This window comes from Pistacia vera, unplaced genomic scaffold (assembly GCF_008641045.1).
Source record: "Pistacia vera cultivar Batoury unplaced genomic scaffold, PisVer_v2 Contig656, whole genome shotgun sequence".
Taxonomy (NCBI): domain Eukaryota; kingdom Viridiplantae; phylum Streptophyta; class Magnoliopsida; order Sapindales; family Anacardiaceae; genus Pistacia; species Pistacia vera.
The window spans coordinates 1,022,937-1,038,636 of NW_022196508.1; the positions used below are offsets into that span (position 1 = coordinate 1,022,937).

Genomic DNA, 15,700 nt, shown 5'->3' on the forward strand with positions numbered 1-15,700 from the left:
CTTTCAATGCCATATGCTACTTTTTTAGAATAAATGGAAAACCAAAATTGTGATACACAAATATAAAATCAGAATACCGTTTCTGTAACGATGGGCAGTTGCAGATCCAGCAGGATAGTTCATTATTATTGTTGGCCGGGGGGTTAAATTTTGTAACCTGCATAAACAGCGATCCAATCTCAGAAACCTTTTTTTATAATCTTCGATATGACAGTTCGCAATCAATTAGGAAATAGATTCTGCCTTCGTTATGGTTTTGTAGTAATCTGAGTTAGCGATATTGTATTGTAATAAAAATGGTGAATTCGACTAACTGTAATGTCGAAGGAACCGGGAAGAAGATAAGTAAATTACCAGGAGATCCATGTCCAAAGTCAAATAGAATCGAAGGGAAGGGAAACTACTACAGATGGAGAGGATCGATTTTGTAGTACCAACAACCTTTGTGGCCCAATCACCTGGCCCAAACTAATTACCTGCATAAAGTAAAAGCCCCTCAAAAATATATTAGGGCTAGGCCAGGACTGCTTAATAGTGTCACTAAGCACAATATGTAGAGTTAAAAGGTTTTGATTAAAATACCCTATTGAGTTTTAACTTAAGCTATCAAGTTTTAAACCCTTAACTAAATAGTTTTATTATTTATTAAGAGTAATTAAACATAATTAAGTATTAATCATGTTTTAATTAGGGTTAATGAAGTATTGTCTAATCTTTTAAAAATCATCTATGTCTCCAAAAACCCAAAATTATTGCAAACAAACCCAAATCCAAAACAAATTCATTTTCCTCCTCCCTCTTGTCATTAATACGTCGGAACTGTCCTCTCTTGGTTGCTGTATCTTCTTAGCAAAATTGAAGATCTTCTTCTTCCTCTACATCTTTTTCTTTGTCTATATCTTCTTTTTCCTCTACTATTAACATCTTCTCCGCTAAAGATCTGTCTCTTCCTCCTGACATTTCATCTAGGTATATGTATCTCCTCTTTGCATTTTATATTTCTATTTACAAAGATTTAATGATGGATTGGGTTTGGGTTAGGATTTCGATTTAGTGGTTTAGGTTCTTGGATTGTGTTTGATGTAATGCAAGTTGAAAAGAGTGAGATTTGTTGATGATTTTCTTGCATTGTGGGTAGCTGGGGGTGGTAGTACCGATTATACAGATCGCTTAAGCGATCCAGTAAGCAATACACCAGATCGCTTAAGCGACTCTAGAGATGTTTTTTAGAATCTATCAACCCTTAATATATCGGTTAATAGAGGTGGAACAAATGGGTTGGGTTAGGTGGGTCAACCCTAACCCGGCCAGTATTAAGACGGGTTCAATCTAGGCCGCTTAAAAGGTGGGTCGAGTTGAACCCGACCCGAATGTACCCCTGTCAGACGGGCCGGGTTTTAATATGTCAACTCGGCGACCCGACGGGTTAAATTTTTTATTTAAAAATAAAAACCCTCCAACCCGACAGGTTGGACGAAAAAAATTAAATAATAAATTTTTTTTTTTTGCAATTTCATGCTTAGCTGCTTCAACAAAGTTCAATTGGGTTGTGAAGCTGATACACAGATAGGTTAGAAATAATATCCATTTTCCTCTTTAAAAAGCAGTGACAATGTATATGTGTACAGCATATACGTTGCCACCGATGATTTCATGTAAATTATGTACCATTTTAAGAAAATTAATCTTAGATTATTAAGGTGCAAAGGAGAAACTGAAATGGAGTGTTAGGCATAAGATTGATTGCTTTAGGGATAGCCGAGGGTTTACTATATCTTCATGAGGGTTGTCAGAGGAGAATCATTCACATCGATATCAAGGCTTCCAATATTTTGCTGATTGAAGATTTTGTACCTCAGGTACACAATATATCTGCTTTGAGCTCTCTGATTTAGCAATATTTTTTTTCCCCAAATTTCGTTTAATTAAATGTTACAATTAATGAAGCTTTAGTGCGTTTTCTCACTAGTTAGAGCATGGAAAGCTAAAGAAAGTAAGTATTGGTTCCTTTTAATTCAGATTTGTGATTTTGGGGTTGCAAAATGGCTACCAGAGCAATGGACAGTATCCAAAGTTGAAGGCACATTTGGGTTCGTAAAACTAACATTTACAACTGCACTTATCCAGCAGCGATCTTACTTCATATTCATAAAAGCACTCATTTGTTTCCGACAATTATTGCTGCTATCTTGCCCCTGCGTTTTTTATGCATGGGATAGTAGATGAAAAAACTGTTGTGTTTGCCTTAGGTGTATTGCTATTGGAACTAGTCACCAGACGCCGAGCTGTGGATTACTCTCAACAAGGCGTTGTCTTGTTATTAGCAAATTGGATGATGGTTGTGAACAGTGGCGAATCCAAGATTTTGGGGGGGNACACTAGATTGCTTAAGTGACTCTGCAGATGTTTTTTTTTAAATCTGTCAACCTTTAATATATCAGTTAATAATTTTCTTTCTTGCATTATAGAGACTTGGCTATTATTAGACATGGGACAAGTTGCTTTGGGTGTTGAATATTTTGGTGAGTGGCTAGATGATGTTTCGTTTACTTGTTCACTAGTTTCTCTTGGCTATATGTCAATATTTTGTGGTGCATTAAACTGATTTTATATCCTTGTATTTCCAGCTATGACATCAAGAAGAATGATGAAATCGATAGAGTTGCCAAGGCCAACTGTTGAAGACTTATTAGTGAATCATAAAACAATTTTAATGGTTTTGATAAGTACTTTATGAGATTACCTTTTTCGTCTCATCGATTTGTTATGAATACTTTGTTGTTTTCAATTTTTTATGTTGACAATTGGATATCTTTTTTTTCGAAGTTTTGAATAGATGATAGTAAGATGCTTTTAGTTACTTAATTGTTGCTCTTATTGTGCTACTAAATTCATTCAATTTTGAGATGTTATTGTGCATATAAATTCATTCAATATTGAGATGTTATCAATATATGATCGCTTAAGCGAGCGATGACATCGTTTAAGCTAATTTTCTTGAATTTTATCTGTACGGGATCACTTAAACGAAAGCTGACATCACTTAAGCGATCTTGAATTTGAGAAGGAATAGTCAAGTACGAAGAAAATTGGCCTTGGTCGCTTAAGCGACATCGGCTATCGCTTAAGCGATCACGACTTATCTGTACAGGATCGCTTAAGCGAGAATTGACATCGCTTAAGTGGTCTTGAATTTGAGAAGAAATAGTCAAGTACAAAGAAAATTGGCCTTGGTCGCTTAAGCGACGTAGGCTATCGCTTAAGCAATCACGACTTATCTGTACAGGATCGCTTAAGCGAGAGTTGACATCGCTTAAGCGATCAAGGGTAATTTGTTTTTGTACTTAGAATAATCTTTCTCAAATACACAATCGCTTAAGCAATGTCAGCTCTCGCTTAAGTGATTCAGTATACATAAGTCGTGATCACTTAAGCGATAGCTTACGTCGCTTAAGTGACCAGGGCCACTTTGCTTCTTTTCTCCTCAATCTTTTGATATTATAAACGTTTGAATGAGAAATTATATTCCTTAATGTGGAATGAGTGAGAAATTATATCCTTCTCAAATACATATTTGTGAAATGAGGTACGTTTCTACTAACGTGTCACACTAGTGTGCTATGACATTTCTCTTTGTATCATAGGGTTGTTAGTCACATATCGTAGCTGTTATATTTTGATGTTGTGAATGTCCGAGGTTTAAATTAACGGTAATAATCTTCTTAAATGGCCTTAGTATGTGTTGATGGAATTATGTTGTCAAATAATCCTCCATAAATGGCCTTAATATGTGTTAATAACCGATGTCGCTTAAGCGATCAAGACTTATTTGCTTCTTTTCTCCCAAATCTTATGATGTTGTGAACGTCCCAAGTTAACATTAATGTTACTTAATATGGGGTTGTCCAATAATCCATATAAAAAACAAGATTGCTTAAGTGATGCATCTCTCATTTAAGTGATGTAGTATATATATAAGCTTTAATTGCTTAAGCGATAGCCCACATCGCTTAAGCGACCAAGGCTAATTTATGTCTAAATAATCCTCAAGTACATGATCGCTTAAGTGATGTCAGCTCTCGCTTAAACGATCCAACATAGATAAGCCTTGATCGCTTAAGCGACCAAAGCTAATTTGTGTCTAAATAATCCTTAAGTACACGATCACCGATGTAGCTCTCGCTTAAGCGATCCAGCATATATAAGCTTTGGTTGCTTAAGCGATGTCCCACATTGGTAAAACGGCTGAGGTTAATTTGTGTCTAAATAATTCTCAAGTACACGATTGCTTAAGCGATGTTAACTCTCGCTTAAGCGATCCAACATATATAAGCCTTGATCGTTTAAGCAATAACCCACATCACTTAAGCAACCAAGGCTAATTTGTGTTAGTAATCCTCAAGTACACAATCGCTTAAGCAATGCAGCTCTCGTTTAAGCAATCTATCATATATAAGCCTTGGTCGCTTAAGCATCACATCGCTTAAGCGACCAAGGCTAATTTGTGTCTAAATAATCCTCAAGTACACGATCGCCTAAGCGATGTCAACTCTCACTTAAACGATCCAACATAGATAAGCCTTGATCGCTTAAGCGGTAGCCCATATCACTTAAGCGATAGCCCACATCGTTTAAGCGACCAAGGCTAATTTGTGTCTAAATAATCCTCAAGTACATGATTGTTAAGTCATGCAGCTCTCGCTTAAGCGATTCAGCATAAATAAGCCTTGATTGCTTAAGCGATAACCCACATCGCTTAAGCGACCAAGGCTAATTTGTGTCTATATAATCCTTAAGTACACGATCGCATAAGTGATGTTAGCTCTCGCTTAAGCGATCCAATATAGATAAGCCTTGATCACTTAAGCGACCAAGGCTAATTTGATAATCTCATAAAGTACTAATCAAAACCATTAAAATTGTTTTCTGATTCACTAATAAGTGTTCAATAAATTAAGAGAAAAATTGATAAAACAACAGCCTAAAAATTTGTCAACCAAGATCCTCACTCACCAAACAATCAATTAAGAGAAAAACTAAGGAAATTATATTGATTAACAAGAAGCAAATACAATAAAGAAATCTAGAAAATGACAGTTCCAGCAGTTCTAGCAGTTCCCAAAATAACAACCTACCAAAACATGCATTTTGTCTCAACTAAATACACTTTCAGTCCCTACTTTAGAGATTCAATGGATCCTGCCAACCCTTTCTAACTAAATACACTTTCTGCTACTCAAAAAACACATCCAAATCTATTCCATTCTTTTGTATCTCCACTAGCTTTAGATGCCTTCGTTTCTTCCTCCCTATATTGTTTCAAAGTTTTTGAACGATTAATAGACAAATCACTAGACCTGTAGAAAAAGCAATGTCAAATTCCTTATCATAATAGACAAAAAAAGACATGAACCATGAGGCTTGGAAGGAGTATACAACTAACTCTTGTTTGCTTGATAGCTTCTTGTTTCGTGTTGGCATTACATGCAATAATCTACCTTGGAAAATTGAATTATGTACTTCTACAATGGCCCTACACAATCAACCAAAAATGTTAACAAATGACTAAAATAAAGAGGAAGAAAATGTACTCTTGTTTGCTTGACAAATTCTTGTTTCTTGCTGGCATAGTGTACAAGAGAGATGATGCAAGGCAAGCCCTACAAGACTGGTTGCGCTTGGACAACCTTGTAATATGCAGGGCTAGCCCCCAGCCCCCTTATTCCGCTCTCTTTGCCAACAAAAGTCATCAAACCTGTCATAAACAACCTCCTTAAGGCCTCCATTTGCTTCTCCAGTCCTCTGGAAGCCCAAAACACCCACTCCTCCGATGCTCTCCAACTACTCAACAAAATGCAACAATAACCTTAACAACAAACACCAACCAAATATCCCTAAATTGGCACCAACAACCAATAATTTCATAAAATATATAGATTATTACTTGTTCTTCCTCTTCTTCCACCTCCTCGCCGGAATTTGCGCTGGCGTCCTCCTCTTCATTTTTAATATCGAATCTTATCGTCCCTTCTTCTGCCAGCGGGATGTCTTCTGTCAGTGCTGTCTCCTCTACCGACGGGGTATCCTTTGTCGATAGAGCAACTTCAGTCATCGGAAGTTGCTCCACCACAACCTATTCTTCTCCATTTTTGGTAGACCTATTGGTGGCTACAATTTGGGGAGTGGATGAGTTTTTTTTCAGTTTCTTTGAGGATCTCAGCCATTGAAACTTATCCGAGAATGACAAGGAATGACAAAAATGCAAAGAGCAAAGAAATTGAGAAATGGCAAAAAACTGGAAGAAAAAACGAGAGAGAGGAATGTGTTTGAATAGTGTTTTGAGAAAGAGAAACTGAGAGGAATGTGTTCTGCCTTTCAAATTTTAAACCAACTTCTTTTTATTATACTTTAACCCACAAACGTTTAAATCTTTTCACCCTAACCGTTTTTTTTTGCTAGGTCATATTTTTAAACCACCCCCCCCCCCCCCCCCCCCCCCCCCCCCCAAAAAAAATAAAAATCAAAAACCATTTATGGTATATTCTCAATTCGAAACTTAGGAAGACATATCAGTTAATTTCCTCGTTAAAATAAGTGATATGGGTTGCGTTCTTTTTTTTTTTTTTTTTTTTTTTTTTAATGATTAGATATTCGGATCACCTTATGCGTACTTTAATTCATTTTTCAATACTCTGAAACTATCGATCGGATAAGAGCTCCAGTGGTTATCCCATTAGCAACCGAGAAGGGACTTAAACTCAACACCTCTTAAGTAATACATCCAAGAGTTCTTATCGAATCACTCAATAACCAGAGATGGTTGCAATTCCAGTTCCACCCAATTGGTTGCGTTGTGTGAGGCAAGCCAAATTATGAAATCAAAGACCAGGTCATCATAATTCGTCAGATGTTAAAAAGCAAAACACCAAAATTCAACCAAGAGGAAAGCAACATCACCTTCCCCTATTATTATCATAAAAATTTACATTGTCTTATTCAGTATTTATAATTATGGTTGGCCAAGTAAATGATAGTGCCATCTTATTATTGGCTGTATTTTGTGGTCGAGTAAAATGATAGGCCCGTTCAAAAGGGACCCAAAACGACACACATTCCTTGTTTGATAAATAAATTATACAGAAATTACATTGACTGGGATTATAGGTGATTGATACAGAAATTATATGTAGACAAATAGTAAATACATTGACTGGATTCCTTTGCCACAGAGCACACATTTGGATTTGAGGCATTCACAATTTAAACAAACACAAACAGTGATGTTTTTGTCCCTCTTCCTCAAGGGTTGGCACGAATTCAATTAGTTTTCAAACAAAACATGGAATAATCCTACACATATGGACCTAAACATCTAAATTTATTAATAATAAGATCTAACATCTTATTGGGTTTGACTGTTTCCTAATTGACGGAAGGATCAGTTACATTCAAGTGAAAGTGGCATGGGCTTCATAGCTCGGCCCAATTTTAAGTAGGCTTTATTTGATAATTGGGTTGAACTACAAAGCCCATGTCAATTTTTTTAATATAAATTATGATTATTGGTTTTGATTGTATTTGTTTTATACAATAATCTCCATTTTGCAGTAAAGTCTTTTTTTTTTTTTTTTTGGGATGATCGAGGTGTCTGGTTAACTTATGGACGTCTCAATTAATCATTTGAGACCTTAAAATTAGAGGTGTTCGGTTTTTGGTATCCTGTATTTTTTGAAGGAACCGATAGTTCCTTGAAATTTAGAATTGGAATCGGAATCGAAATTGACAATTCCGGTTCCTAGGTACCCAGAACTGGAACAACGATTTCGGTTCTGATTCTAGTTTTGGGTATCCTATAAAATTATAATTACCCCCCAAAAGTTTTCAAAAGGCAAAAAAACCCTTAAAATCTTATAAACACCCACCACCTGGCATTTGTTAACAAAAATAAAATTACAAATTATAAATTCAAAATTCAAAATTACAAACTCCATTACATTGTAAAAGTAGATTTTCAAAAGTCAAACCAACTTACTTTAAATGTTATGAAATATAAATATAAATGTATTCACGTTACTTTTTTTCTATAAAAGTTTTTATTAACCCCCTTTTTAATTTTATTTTATATTTGTTTCGGTTCCCGATTTCGATTCTGGTTCCTAACTATAGGAACCGGAATCAGAATCGCACAGTAGCAGTTCCAAAAATTTGAAATCGAAACCTATCCGTTGACGACCGGTTCCGAGTAGGAACCGAAACCAAACCCAGAATACCCGTTGGTTCTGGTTCTAATTGGTTCTTTTGAACACTCATACTTAGAACTACTAGACTATCAGTTAAGTAGAAGCTTCAGTGACTACCCTATTAGTATTTGAGAAGAAATTCAAAGTCGAGATCTCTTTAGTAATACACCTAAGGTATTCTCACAAATCACTCCAAAAAGGAATATTGAAGTGCGTTTGGCTTATTGTTTTTATCCATATTCCCAATCTTATTCTTCAAATGTTGTTTGGCACGTTATTCCCAAAATATTAGTCTATTTTTTTAATTACTTTTAGACCCCATAAGTTTATTAATCTCATTAAATACCCTCCAGAAAAAAAGTTTAAAAACTAACAGAAACACCCCCACCCACAATACTTGCCAGATTCCGGAAACCACCGTCAGTGGTAGCCGGAATCTATCACAACAGTGACAAGACCATCGAAAATGGCCGGTAATGGCTAGATCTGACCTTTTTCGGCCAGATATGGCTGTCAGCGACGGCCAAATCTTGGCCATCGTTGACAGACAACGACGGCCATATCTTTGGCCATCGCTGACGGCTAAAGTTGGCATTTTCCGGCCGTCGAAGGCCACATCCGGCCTTAGATCTGGCATTTTTCGGCCAAATCTGTGGTGGATATGGTCGGAAAAGGCTATATCGATCGAATACCCGTCAGATCCGACCGGATTTTACGGTTATCCAATTTTTCGGCCAGATTCTGGTGGTGGTGACTGGAATCTGGCACTTTGGGTGTTAGGGGTATTTTTGTCATTTTACAATATTTTAATATATTAGGGTGTTTATTAAATTAGCAAATTTTGAGGGCTTTTTATAAATTTTTAAATTTTATCTCGTAATACTCTCTTATTTAACTATTCAATATTATTCCAAAAATCTTATCCAAAATAATAAACCAAATGGACCTGAAACTGTTTTAGCCGACATAAATAAAATAAAATAAAGTAATAGAATCCCAAGAAGGAATAAAGGCCGGGATGGCCCCCAATTCTATAACAGCTCCTTATTTTCGGTGACGAAGTGATTGGTACAGGTGTCAGAATCACGTGAAATGACAGAAAGTCATAAACATCTTAGTGGCACTATAGCCTTATCAGATGGCCCCCAACAATGCCTTTCCCTTTATGCCCTATCCACATCTCCCCTGTTCTATCAAATATCCACTTTATCCTGTTCTAACAGCAAAAGTGTAAAGTAAACTTGAAACAATGTTTTATTTTTTATAATTATTATATGAAATTTCAAATATTATAAATTTTGAAGTTGAGAAGAATCAATATGAAATAACTGTTAACAGAGGTAATTTTTATAATTTTTATCCAATTTATAGTTTTAGAATCTCAAATTAAAATACTTATAAATTGATTCGATTATTAAAAAAAAAAAAATTTAAGCAACATTGATAAGGACAAGAACTTAAAAGCGGTCTCGGAAAGAACATGTTTAACTGCCTATACGGCATATGCCCACAATACATTCGTTGTCTTTATTTGACACGTGTCTGCATATTGTGAATCTCATATTTTCTTAATATAATACCACTTCCACAGTTCCACTTAGTACATCAACACGCCGCGTACACGTATTATGGGCATTTACGTAATTCACTCATACACCAGCAGATAATCTTCTTTAATCAAATCTTATTTTATTGTCATACATACCAAAATTACCAAAAAAAATTTCTTTCTAAAATGTCATGTTTTCCCTAAAGTTTGTGTTTACTATCAAATTCACCCCTTATGGAGTTATAGTTTAAAATATAAGAGGTCTTTATGATATTTACAAAACAATACGGATAAAGTTGTAATTTAAAAAGAATCAAAGATATTTTACCTCAAACTTTCCCTATAAATAGAAATCAAGATGTGCATACGTTTTCACACCAACATTCATTACTCGAAGTTTTTTAATTGATTGAAAGCAAATCAAGAAACAAAATGTCAGGAATTATCCACAAGGTTCAGGAGACTCTCCACATGGGAGGGCAGAAGAAGGAGGAAGAGCGCAAGGGGGAGCACAAGGGGGAGTATCATGGAGAAGCTCACAAGGTGGAGCAGCACCACGGCGAACACAAGCCTGAACATGGGGAGCACAAAGAGGGAATGGTGGGGAAGATCAAGGACAAGATCCATGGCCAAGGTGATCAACATGGACATGGCGAAGAGAATAAGAAAAAGAAGAAGGAGAAGAAGAAGAAGCACGAGGATGGCCACAGCAGCAGCGACAGCGACAGCGATTAAACATCCCTATCTAGGTATAAAGAAAATCATACGTTCAATTGCAGATTGTTTTATTATTTCTGTATTTTGATGTTATTTGCTTACTGATAAGAAATTGAAAATTTGGATCGCAGGTGAATGGGGTTAGCGAGAGGTTGTTTATGTGTTTTGGTTTGGTTTGGTTATGGTGTAATATCCATGGTGAATGCCAATGGAGATCCCAAGTATTATTTAATAAAATCCCTCTCTATTGTGTACAATACGTTCAATGCCATATGCTACTTTTTTAGAATAAATGGAAAACCAAAATTGTGATACACAGATATAAAATCAGAATACCGTTTCTATAACCATAGGCAGTTGCAGATCCAGCAGGATAGTTCATTACTATTGTTGGCCGGGCGGTTAAATTTTGCAGCCTCAATAAAAAGCGATCCAATCTCAGAAACCTTTTTTTTATAATCTTCGATACGAACAGGCCCCGCTAAAGGGGTTGGCAGGTGAGGCAGGTGAGGCACCTGCCTAGGGCCCCGAAAAATAGGGGCCCAATTTTTTTAATATATTTTTATCCGATAAAAAAAAAAAACCTAAAAGGATCTAAATTTATTATAAATATATATATTTTCATCTAAAGTTTGATGAAATAGCAAGTTTGTATCTCTAGTTTTATATATTCTAATTTACACCTCTTAATTAATTTATTGAATTTCTTTTAACAATAAAAGATTAAAATAGTAATTTACATGTTTCAAATTACTCAANATAATAAGGAGAATAAACACACTTTTTTTTCTTATTGTTAACAAAATATATATATATATATATATATATATATATATATATATGGGGTAAATGAAAAATATATTCACACAATTCATGTTTGTCTTGTTTTAATTTTTCCTTCAGCAGGTGGGACCTCAACTACTATCAAATGATCAAAATATGGTTTTTGGTCCAATAAATCATTCTGCATCAATTACCTCTTCAATGGTGAGTATGCACGACTCATAGTATTTTTTTAATCAACTTTTATATGGATGTAACATGAATAACAGAATCGCAGTGGACTAATGCTTGTTTGTGGATGTTTCTCATCTACAGCAGGTAGAATCTCAACTACTATCCAATCAGAATTTGGCTTTTGATCCAATGAGTAATTCTGCACCATGTACTTCTTCAATGGTGAGGATGAACATGCTAGTTGTTTTTTAGTAATAACAAGTTATATATATTGTAAATGAAAAATATATTCACACAGTTTCAATTCAATTTTTTCTTCGGCAGGTGGGACCTCAACTACTATCAAATCAAAATATGGTTTTTGATCCAATAAATCATTATGCACCAATTGCGTCTTCAATGGTTAGTATGCACATGACTCATAGTAGCTTTTAAATCAACTTATATATGGATGTAGTGCATGAATAACAGATTCACAGTGGACTAAGGCTTGTTTGTTGACGATGTTTTTCATTTACAGCAGGTAGAATCTCAGCTACTATCAAATCAGAATTTGGTTTCTGATTATTCAAGAAATTATTTAGTGCCAAATACTTCTTCCATGGTATGAGGATGAACATGCTTCCTTATGATAGTTTTTAGTATTAACTGAATAAATATTTTCTATGACAAATGTATTTACACAACTAAAATACTTGTTCATCTATATTCTTATTCTAGGTAGGACATGATCAGCTGCTGTCAAATAACAATTTCTTTTCTGATCCAAGAAATCATTTTGCGCCAAATACTTGTTTAATGGTGAGGATAAGCATGTGTACGTTATGGTAGATTTAGTATCAAGCTACACATATATATGGTGCATATATAAAAAACTTGTTTATACAACTAATGCTTGCTTTGTCTCCTCTTCCGTATTTCAGGTACATCCTCAAGTTGCAGAATTATTTGCGCAATTCACTGCACTATTAGGGCGTTATTTGCTGAATCAGAGCTTAGTGTCCACACCGCATTGGCAAATTAACCCACAACAAGGATCCTATTCCTCCCTGTACTCAAACGGCGACTTTGGTAATAACTGTACTTCGTCGAGCTCTGAGTTTCATAGAGGGCTTGAAGATGCCTGGATTGCACAAGGGAGTTTCCAGGATAAACATCCCGAAGAAGCGACTGGGCAGGACTTTTCCTACTGATACAGACACTGATAACCCCAACGCTTTCATGGATGAGCAATCTGTGGACAATCCTCTGGATCTAAACTAAATTCTGCGGGAGAATATTATTATAATATTGTTGACATTTGAAGAATGGTGTATTCATCTTTTACCTTGTATCAGTGTTGTGTAATCGTTTGAGAATAATGGCTCCAATCTTTTTGGGCCTTCTTGTTTAAAAATATTGAAAACTCTAGTTATAATCTGTATCTATTCCGGATACTTCTGGAGCACGTTTAATGGGAATGAATGCTTGTTTAAATTAAAAGAACTAACAAAGTTTTTCTCATTAACCGATCAACCTGCCAAGTGTAAATATCAATATCAACTAAAATTAAAATCCTAGTATCAATGCGTACGTGCTCCTAGTTCAAGAAGAGGGAAATGGTAATTGAGCCATGAAGGAAGAGGAAAGAGTTAAGAGAGTCATTGAATTGGGTGGGTTGTGTAAATATGAAAGAAGAAGAGTTATAATGATTTAAAATGGGGAAAGAAAGAGAACTATAGTGATTCTTTGCTAAAAAAGAGAGAAACCCCTTAATACCAGGCAGCAGAATATGAGACCGATCATATCCCGTTTTGTTTTCACATCAATTTTTTTTTTTTTTTTTAAATTTTCACTTTGTTCCGTTTCTGTTGCTTTTGCTGCCACTGCTTTTGTTTTTCTTTCTTGCACTCCTCCAACTTCATTTCCCTTTCTTATGTCAAATATATTTGTACATCACTCTTCTCTTTTAACATTTTATCCACACTCTCCTTTTGGAGCAAGTGTCAAATTTTATCCCAAAAATTATGATTTAATTTTTTTAAATTTAATTAAATAAATGATTTTGGTTTGAATAAAGAAGAGGGAGAATGGAGATGGGTGACGAGAGAGGACAAAATTATGAAAGTTAATGCATCCGGCCGGGGCCAGCCTCGATTTCTCATCTTATATCTTTATATTTATAAACTATAGTCATCATCATCTCTTCACATACCCAAATATTTTCTCAAATAAATTCAAAATTAAATTAAAATCCCAGCGGTGTTGAAGAAGAGAAGGTGGTGTATCGTATCAAGAAGGTTTCAAATTGGAATTAACTGTAATTAGCTACTTGTTAGGGCCAAAAAAGCCCTTGGCCTCAATAGGTCTAAGGGGAAGACACCTTCAACAAAGCTCGAAGTCATGACTCAATTCCGATTAGGCCCATGACAGGGTTCGCATATTAGGCCTGCTCATTACACCAACCATGTTGCTCACTACTTGAGTCCAATCAATAAAAGCCCTGATTCGTTTGGACCTCATCATCAGCTTGTCTGGGTCCGAGCCCAGTGATCCAAGACCACCTATTGGACTTAGTGTCTACTTGGACCCCAGGGTTGCCTACTTACTCCGGCACTATCCGGATTCTATCAAAGAGATCTATTACTATCCTAATTCGTCTGAAGGAAGCCTGTATGTGTAAAAGCTTCGGCTCTAGCCTCTCTGGGGCAGCCTTTCAGTAGTACATAAATCTTCCAAACAACTCAATCAGCTCATTCACCCAGCTCACCGACATCTTTGTTGAGCAATTCGCTAGCAGCAAGAAACTCGAGAAGCTATCAGCCGACCTATACAGAGTCTACTAGAGAGGGGGAAGCCGCTGAGAGAGTACGTCAGCAGATTCAATAAATAAAAAGTCTCCATCCCATCCTGCAATCCAGAGACAACGGTAGATGTTTTCAGAAAGGGTCTCCTTCCTAATGGAGAACTAAACAAAGACCTAACTAAACTTGGTTGTATCTCAATGGAAGATGCCCTAGCCATAGTAGTGATCCAGATCAGATAGGAGGAAGATGAGGCGAATCGAATGAGAAATGCTAGATATGATGACCGTCACCAAAAGCGGAGTGAAAGAAAGCTAGAATCTAGATCATATGAGCCCCGACATCAACCATTGTCCCTCAATTTGAGTAGAATCAAAAGGCCATATGATCGCCAGCTAGCCAAGGCCACAAATAGGCCATCCGGATCAAACCAATTCAAGATTCCAGAGTAAAACCTCAACATTGAACTAGCTCAGGTCGTGACTATCATGAGGGGATGGGACCCACCGTGAAGTGGCCAGCCAAGCTCAATCCCAATGCAAAGAGGGACACAACTAAGTGGTGCGAATTTCACGACGACCATGGTCACAACACTGCCGATTGTATGGCCCTAAGACTGGAAGTAGCAGCACTATTGAAGAGGGGACATCTCCGGGACCTGTTGACAAATAGAGGGAAGAATATGGTCAGCCAGAGAAACTCGAAAGAAACATCTACCCCTCCTCAAGAACCAACTCCGAAGGGGTTTTGCTCCATTATCTCTAGATGGTGAAAATCAGCGGGGTTAGTTATTTCTCGACCAAACGGCACGCTCAAGGTAGCCATCACCTAGAAGTCCTGTCTATCCACCCATCTCCTTGGGTACATACCAACCAGATCATTTAGTTTGAAGATGACGAGCCAGCCACCTTAGCCGCCCCTCATCACGATGCTCTAGTCATCTCCCTCCAAATCGTCAACATCCTAGTCAAGAGAATATTCGTAGATTGGGGATCTTTAGCAAACATCCTCTTTCTTGAAGTAGCGAAAGTCATGAGACTAGATGAGTCAAATATCAACAAACGCCCAACCATTCTGGTTGGATTCAGATTTGAGCAGAAGTACACCATTGGAGAAATTTCCTTGCCTATCTATGCCAATGGAGCCAACAAGCAAACTGCCTTTCTGGTGCTTGACTGCCCCTCACCCTATAATGTCATCTTAGGTCGACCCTGGATCCATGACATGTGAGCTGTCCCATCTACCTTCCATTAGATTATCAGGTTTCCAACGAAGTGAGGAGTAAGAAAAATCAAGGGTGACCCTAAGGCTTTGAGAGACTACTACAAGAACGCCTTCAAAGGCAAGACTCATGCTTCATAGCAACTACAGAACCATCCAACTCTTTTGACCGAGCCAGATCAACCATTAATAGAAGAGTTGGATGAAGGGCAGATACACTCAGACCAACCTGA

At 36.6% G+C, this 15,700-nt stretch overlaps 2 protein-coding genes across 2 annotated transcripts; both read left to right on the forward strand.

Annotated features, from left to right (window-relative positions):
* The first annotated feature begins 10,169 nt into the window (after positions 1-10,169).
* On the forward strand, positions 10,170-10,799 carry LOC116112122 (protein SRC1-like). The gene is made up of 2 exons (XM_031398310.1): positions 10,170-10,538; positions 10,638-10,799. Exon 1 carries the CDS (start codon positions 10,222-10,224, stop codon positions 10,522-10,524), a length of 303 nt encoding a protein of 100 aa, XP_031254170.1. The 5' UTR covers positions 10,170-10,221; the 3' UTR covers positions 10,525-10,538; positions 10,638-10,799.
* An 853-nt stretch (positions 10,800-11,652) lies between these two features.
* Positions 11,653-12,803, forward strand: LOC116112119. The gene is made up of 5 exons (XM_031398307.1): positions 11,653-11,685; positions 11,788-11,865; positions 11,987-12,067; positions 12,184-12,264; positions 12,387-12,803. The coding sequence occupies exons 1-5, from the start codon at positions 11,653-11,655 to the stop codon at positions 12,654-12,656; spliced, it is 543 nt and encodes a 180-aa protein (XP_031254167.1). The 3' UTR covers positions 12,657-12,803.
* The last annotated feature ends 2,897 nt before the right edge of the window (positions 12,804-15,700 follow it).